Source organism: Elephantulus edwardii, unplaced genomic scaffold (genome assembly GCF_000299155.1).
Source record: "Elephantulus edwardii isolate Elephantulus edwardi_28Jun2011 unplaced genomic scaffold, EleEdw1.0 scaffold00203, whole genome shotgun sequence".
Classification (NCBI taxonomy): Eukaryota; Metazoa; Chordata; class Mammalia; order Macroscelidea; family Macroscelididae; genus Elephantulus; species Elephantulus edwardii.
The window spans coordinates 361,903-369,912 of NW_006399953.1; the positions used below are offsets into that span (position 1 = coordinate 361,903).

The 8,010-nt window shown below is 39.1% G+C and overlaps 1 protein-coding gene across 3 annotated transcripts in view; it reads right to left on the reverse strand.

Moving 5' to 3' along the window:
• Positions 1 to 8,010, reverse strand: part of LOC102859102 (chromosome unknown open reading frame, human C11orf54) — a 28,744-nt gene that overhangs the window by 12,514 nt on the left and 8,220 nt on the right. Inside the window, exons 5-6 of one of the 3 annotated variants that reach the window (XM_006897177.1) lie at positions 7,719 to 7,895; positions 6,635 to 6,784 (exon numbers count right to left, since the gene is read on the reverse strand). In XM_006897177.1, the coding sequence (XP_006897239.1) occupies positions 6,635 to 6,784; positions 7,719 to 7,895 (327 nt within the window). The remainder of the gene's footprint in view (positions 1 to 6,634; positions 6,785 to 7,718; positions 7,896 to 8,010) is intronic. The other 2 variants (XM_006897179.1, XM_006897178.1) reach the window with 2 other exon arrangements.

Genomic DNA, 8,010 nt, shown 5'->3' on the forward strand with positions numbered 1-8,010 from the left:
AAAAAAAAAGAAATAAAAAGGCAAATCACATTAGGAAAATCTGTTGTCAAGGACCTCTCCAGAGTATTGAAGAGCAATGGTGTCAGTCTGGAGATTAAGGTATATCTGTTTCAGGCCACAGTCTCACAGTTACTTGCTATGCATCAGAGATCTGGACAATGACTAAGGATGATAGAAGAAGAATTGATACCTTTGAGTTATGGTACTGGAGAAAGGTATTAAACATTGTTCAAGAGAGCAAACAGGTCTGTCCTGGACAGGGTGAAAACAAAGTTGCTCCTTGGAGGCAAGGATCTAGAAACTTGGGAAGGATTTTGAAGCTCCGTCTCACATACTTTGGGCATGTTGTTAGAAGGGACCTGTCCTTGGAGAAGGATAACATGCTTGGAAAGGTGGAGGGAAGACCCTGGATAAAATGGATTGATTTCGTGACTGGGGTCATGATGTTAGGTGTGTCGGAGACAATGAGATTGGCTCAGGATAGAGCAGGGTTCATAGCTGTTGAACTTGTATCACTTTGAGTTGCAGGTGACTCAATGGCACATAACAATAACAACAATGCTCCCTGTTCATTCCTGATAAAAACTACTAAGCGTTGAAGGATTTATAAGTAATAAATTACTGAAGAATTACATCTAAGCTTTAAAGCTCATCTAAATAAAACTTATATTTTCAGTAATTAGGATGAAAAGAATTTCTATATATTTTTGATACTTAAGAAATATTCATTGTTTTATTTTTACTAAGAACAAAAGAAAAACTTGATCTGAAGTCTTGAACACTATTATTCAATCAAATAATCATTAAATATTTACAGAAATACTTAAAAATTTCTTGTTAATTTAGAAAAGTCAGTGAGCTTTCAAATGTGACCTCTTTCTATGCAGGACCACTGGTTAGCCACTTAAAATTATTAAATTAAAAAAACAGAACATTAAAACGTTATACGTTCTTTTAACTTTAATGATACAAAGAGAAAGAAATTAAGTTGAAATTATCCTTGGCTCCATTCTCATGTATCAAAACTCAGAAAAGTCCTGAATGCCTTGAGTCTGGCTTTATATAGTAATCCATCCTAACATCTCATAAATGGATATAGTTCCTAAGATTTTAATTTTCTTTTTTCCCCTAAAAGTACTACTATCTCAATAGCTATGTCTTATATATATTAGGGAGTTCTGGTGGCCTACTGGTAAGAAACTGTGCTGCAATCAACAAACTGTCAACAAATTTTGAATCTACCAGCTGCTCTGTGGAAGAAGGATGAGTAATCTCCTTTCATGCTATTTACTGCCTCTGAAAACCCTCTGGAGGGTTAGCCATGAGTACTACATGACAGTACAGAACAACAATATGTTTTGTTTCTGGTAGTGTAGTTGGTAAGGAGTTGCAATGCCATCCCAAAAGTGGTGCCTCTCTGGTGATTCAAATGCACCAGCTAAAATTTATAGCCTCCAAAAACCAGCAGGAGCATCAGTATGGAGTTTGTCTTTTAATATCAATTTTCTAGCATGAATTACTAAACAATGTGGATAGAGAGGACTATGTGAATGGGGTGTGTTGGCCTGCCCACAAAGGGATTGACTATTTACCATTCCACAAGGGGACTGGCCAATCTCAACAGTCTACAAAAGGATTAGCTAGTCTCACCAATAAATTGAACAGCTCTAGCTGCAGAGATGGAATTCTTCCCACACTAGAGAAAAGAGACCTTCCCCTCCCTGGTGAAGTGGAAAAAGGAAAATGTAGGACAGCAACAGCAACCATGTTTGAACTAGAGAACTGATGTTGAAATGGGACTTTGTGTGGACGTAGAGGAAGACAATATTGGCAGGACTGAGGACTTTGTTGGACAAGAGATGAGGGTTGGGGGGTGGGAAGGGAAGAGCCAATAAGGGCAGAACTGAGAAATTTGTTGACAACTGGGGGAGGGAAGCCACTACTGGCAGGACTGAGAATTTGGGAAAACTGCAAGGCTTGCGGGTGAGTTGCCTGTACACACATTTTGGGAGCTGTCTTGACTATATTATTTTATTAATCTGAATTATAGTTTTTGACTTCCCCAATATGGTTTTATGTGGTCTCTGAGCTATTACATTGGATTTTGGACCCAGCAAAGCAGTAATATTGGCACTGAGATGAGTAGAAAGAGATACGGGAGCATGGGTGACATGTCTGACCTCATAGGAATTGGTTTTGTATTATTGATGCTGTGGACAGGAACAGATTTCCTCTGTGAAGTTGATAAAAGTCAGATATGGTGCTCCCCACACACCTATACCTTTTCTGTTGTCCTTGCCGTTTTTATAGTGAGCTATGAGTCAGTTCTTATTTGCAAGCAATGAGTTTGATTTTAGTATGCGATGTCTGAAGAGACTCTGAATACTGTACTGGAGTGCAGAGAAGCCAAAGCACAAGGAAGAATTCAAGATACTAAAGAGCTGAATAGAAGATTTCAAAAGGCAGCGCAGGATTACAAAGGAAAATATTACAATGAAATGTGCAAGGAGTTGGAGTCAGAAAATCAAAAGGGCCGAACTCGCTCAGCATTTCTTAAGCTCAAGAAACTGAAGAACAAATTCAAACCTTGAGTTGTTATAATCTAGGATGCTTTAGGTAGAATATTAAATAGTCCAGGAAGTATTAAAGGAAGATGGAAAGAAGATACTGAGTCACTGTATCGAAAGGAATTGGCAGATACGAAGAATTTCATGAAACAACATATGAGCAAGAGCCTATGAGGATGAAGGAAGAAGTTCAGGCTGCTTTGAAGGAAATAGCAAAAAAATAAGACCCCAGGAATAAACGGTATACCAATTGACATATTTCAACTAACACATGCTGCCCTGGACGTGCTTACCAAGTTGTGCCAAGAAATCTGGAGAACAACCACTTGGCAAACTGACTGGAAGAGATCTATCCCATCCCAAAGAAAGGTGACCCAACAGAGTGTGGAAACTATAAAACAGTATCATTGATTTCACATGAAAGCAAGATTCTACTGAGGATCATCCAAAAACGACTGAAACAGCACATCAGCAAAGAACTTCCAGAAGACCAGGCTGGGTTTAGCAGGGGTCGTGGTACTAGGGACATTGTAACTAATGTTAGATGGATCTTGGCTGAAAGTAGGGAATACCAGAGGAATGTCTATCTGTGTTTCATTGACTATGCAAAGGCATTTGACTGTGTGGATCATAACAAACTGCGGCTGACTCTGAGAAGAATGGGAATCCCAGAACACTTGATTGTGCTAATATGAAACCTATACTTGGAACAGGAGGCAGTCGTCAGAACAGAGCAAGGAAACACTGCATGGTTCAAAACTGGGAAGGGCGTACATCAGGGATGTGTCCTTTCTCCATACCTTTCAACCTGTATGCAGAACAGATCATCTGGGAGGCTGGGGTCTATGAGGAGAAATGTGGGGTCAGGATTGGTGGAAGATCTATCAACAATCTGCATTATGCAGATGACACAACCCTGCTTGCTGAAACTGAGGAGGACCTGAAACGCTTGCTGCAGAGGGTCAAGGACTGTAGCCTTCAATATGGATTGAGGTTCAAAGTCAAGAAGACAGATTCTCACCACTGGACCAGTTGGCAGCATCAGGATGGATGGTGAAGAGATTGAGATTGTTCACAGCTTTAGTTTGCTTGGCTCCACAGTCAAAACACTTGGCACCAGCAGCCAGGAAACTAAAAGACGTATTGCAATAGGAAAGTCTGCTGTTAGGGACCTCTCCAAAGTACTGAAGACCAATGGTGTCTCTCTGGAGACTAAGGTGCGTCTGATACAGGCCATGGTCTTTGAAATCACTTGTTATGCATCAGAGAGTTGGACAATGCCTAGGGAGGATAGAAGGAGAATTGGCGCCTTTGAGCAGTGGTGCTGGAAAAAAGTATTGAGGGTACCATGGACTGCTAGGAAAACAAACAGATTCATCATGGTGAGATTTAAACCAGGCAGCTCCTTGGAAGCAAGGATTCGGAGGCTTCATCTAACATACTTTGGACATGTTGTAAGGAGGGACCAGTTCTTGGAGAGGGACATCATGCTTGGTAGTGTGGAGGGGCAGCACAGGAGGGAAAAGCCCTCTATGAGGTGGATCGATTCAGTAACTGGAGTAATTGGCATGGGTGTATCAGAGACAGTGTGACTGGCACAGGACAGAGCAGAGTTTAGGGCTGTTGTACATAAGGTCACTATGAGTGGCAAGCGACTCGATGGCACATAACAACAACAACAACAACAACAAGAAGACATATTTTCACATCTAAATGCCTGCGTGGTGTGGTGTGTAATACACTGGACTACTAACTTAAAGTTTAGTTGTTCAAATTCATCAGCAGCTCCTTGGAAAAGAGATAGGTAATCCCTTCCCATAAAGATTTACAACATTAATAAAAATATTTACAGCATCAGAGACTATGAGTTGGAACTAATTTGATGGCATTGGGTAGTCTCACATCTATCTTGATCTTAAAAACAAACACATTGAGTAAAAAAAAATTAAAGACTCAAATGCATTAAAATGAAATCTGTATGAAGGATTAAAAGGAAAACCAATTGCTTTGTGAACTTTCACTCAAAGAAGTGAAAAAAAGTAAAAAGAAAGTTCTAATATATTCACATGAAAAAAGAATTCTAGTTAGATAGTATTTCACAATTTTTGTAGTATTTAGTATTTGTAAGAACAAATTCAAGTTTGAGTTGCAACACTTAAGGATGGTGTGGGCAGAATATGAAATGATCCAGGAAGCATTAAAAGAAGATGGAAGGAGTATATAGAATCACTGTACCAAAAGGAATTGGCTGACATAGAGAATTTCATGAAACAACATATAAGCAAGAGCCTGTAGTGATGAAGTTGTTCAAGCTGCTCTGAAAGAACTGGGGGAAAACAAGTCCCAGGAATTGACAACATACCAACTGGCATAATTTCAACAAACAGATGCTGCCCTGGATGTGCTCACCAAGTTGTGCCAGAATATCTGGAGGACAACTACCTGGCCAACTGACTAGAAGGGATCTATGTTTGTTCCCATTCCAAAGAAAGGTGACCTGACAGAATGCGGATATTATCAAACAATCTCACTAATATCACATGCAAACAAGATTCTGCTGAAGATTATCCGAAAACGACTGGAATAGCACATCAACAGAGACCGGCCAGAAGTGCAGGTTGGGTTTAGAAGAGGCAGTGGTACTAGGGATAGTATAGCTAATGTTAGATATGTTAGATGGATCTTGGCTGAAAGCAGAGAATACCAGTGGAATGTCTATCTGTGTTTCATTGACTATGCAAATGCATATGAATGTGTGGATCACAAGAAACTGTCACTAACTCTGAGAAGAATGGGAATCCCAGTACATTTGATTATGCTTATGTGAAACCTATACTCTTGAACTAAGAGGCAGTCGTCAGAACAGAGCAAAGGGAACATTCCATGGTTCAAATCCTGGTATACACCAGGATTGTGTCCTATCTCCATACTTTTTAATCTATATGCAGAACAGATCATCCAGGAGGCCAGGCTCTAAGAGGAGGAGTGTGGCATCAGGATTGTAGAAAAACTCATCAACAACCTACATTATGCAGATGACACAACCCTGCTTGTTGAAACTGTGGAGGACCTGAAGTGTTTGCTGCAGAAGGTCAAGGACAGCAGCCTTCAATATGGATTGAAGCTCAACATCAAGAAAACAAAGATTCTCACCACTGGGCCTAATGACAGCATTATGATAAATGGTGAAGGGATTGAAACTGTTAACAGCTTTAGTTTGCTTGGCTCCACCATCAATACTCTTGGTACCAGCAGCCAGAAAATCAAAAGATGAATTGCATTGGGAAAGTCTGCTGTCAGAGACCTCTCCAAAGTACTGAAGAGCAACAATGGAGACTAAGGTGCACCTGATCCAGGCCACAGTCTTTGCAATTACTTGTTATGTGTCAGAAAGCTGGGCAATGACTAGGGATTAGAAAGATAACAGATGCCTTTGAGCTGTGGTGCTGAAGAAGAGCATTGACTATACTGTATGGACTGCTAGGAGAACAAACAGGTTCGTCTTAGAGAAGATGAAACCAGGCTGTTCCTTGGAGGCAAGGATCCCGAGCTTCATCTGACCTCCTTTGGGCATGTTGCAAGGAGGATCCAGTCCTTAGAGAGGGACATTATGCTTGGAAGGGTGGAGGGACAGTGCAAGAGAGAAAGACTATTGATGAGATAGATTAATTCAGTGACTGGGAAAATGAGGATAGGTATGTCAGAGACAATAAGATTGGAAGAGAGTAAAGCAGGCTTCAGGGTTATTTGTACATAGGGTCGCTGTGAGTCACAAGCGACTTGATGGTACATAACAAGAAAAACAGTATTTATAAATCACTATAAATCATTTAGTATATAGCATTTAGCATATAGTATTTATTTATAAATCATTTAGTATATAGTATTTCTAAATCACTACAGTAATTTATAGTACTGTTTATAATTTAAATTTCAAAATAGTATACTGAGAGTAAAAGGATTTTATTCAGGGTATATCTTTAAAGACAATTCCCATAGCATACAAAAAAAAACCCCCAAATCCTGAATTCACACATACTCCCAACCCCCAATACGCATACCCTTACCATAATGTGAGCTTTCACTGTTCCTTTCTGAACGAGGAAGGTACCTCCCATCCCCACAGGCTTATCTCCATAATGTTTCTCAAGAGCCTGTCTCATGCAAGTAACAAAATTAAGCACTCCAGTTCTTCTTTTGGCTTTCACTTCAATGACCTGCAGAGAACATAAATATACATATACACAGCACTGTTTTAAATGACATTTCAAATAACTATAAAATGACACATTATATCATTCAATGCTCTAATGCAAATATGATAATACTCACTTGTTTATCTAGAGTGTCCATATTGGAGCTGATAGGTCTCAAACATTCTTTGAGTCTTACGAGATTTATGTCAATAATACATAATTTACTCAAATAATGTTTCACCCATGCTTTCTTGGGGAATATATCTAAGTCCTGCATTTAACTATGAAGACTTCCATAAAAGGTGTCCAGGCAAAAAGGCCTTTGGCTGAAAGGATTAAGTTTTGCTAATCTGGGATAATTACAGTAATTATAGTTTGACTTCTTTCAATATTCTGACTGAACCTATGTTATTTTCATTTTATTATATTTATTTAGATCACTATTTTATTCTCAAACTGAAGTGGATATCTCTATTAAGACATCAAAGAGCCTCACAACCGGTAAATCATCTGTTTATGTACCAGCATGAAGTAAATAGGAAAGGAGGCAGTAACTCACTTTACTTGCTAAAATTTTCTTTTCCCATCACCTCTGTCTAGTTCAGGCAACAATTACGAGTGAGCAAATCACCCATTTTGCTAACTGCAGATAAACAATATGTATTTATTTTAGTGATATAGTTGGTTTATGTTCTCATTCCTCAGATTCCTGTCTTGTTTACCTTTTAGGTACTCAGGAAAATAACAGTGATAACTAGGCAATATTTCTAACTTTAGTTTTAAATAAGACTCTTATTGTAGTATTCAGAATCTTTCATAACTAGGTAATTTCAGGAACTTTGCCTTAATTAGTTTTTGATTCATTTTTAAAAATGAAAGCTGTTTGAGGCAATAAAAAGTTGAATGTTATAGCTAATATAAAATATTTAGAGGATACTGTGTTATGGACATTCACCTTGCCAGGCTGGCCCTCACTGGCAAAAAGATTAGCCAGTAATGCACACCCAAAATCATGATATTTCTCACTGTATTTCTCAAGCAGGCAGTCTCCATCTGCAGGATTAACCTGGGCAAAATAACTTCCATTCACAGGAGATTTCTTTTCACTTGCTGTTTGAACAATTGGCATGAACTGGGTGGGGAGAAAAGTAAACAAAGCAATTAGCTGACTTCCACAAGGGGATTGTGTACCAACGAAAGAGTTTATCTTTTGCTTTTCAAGGAGAGGAGGGAACTGGGGGTCGGGG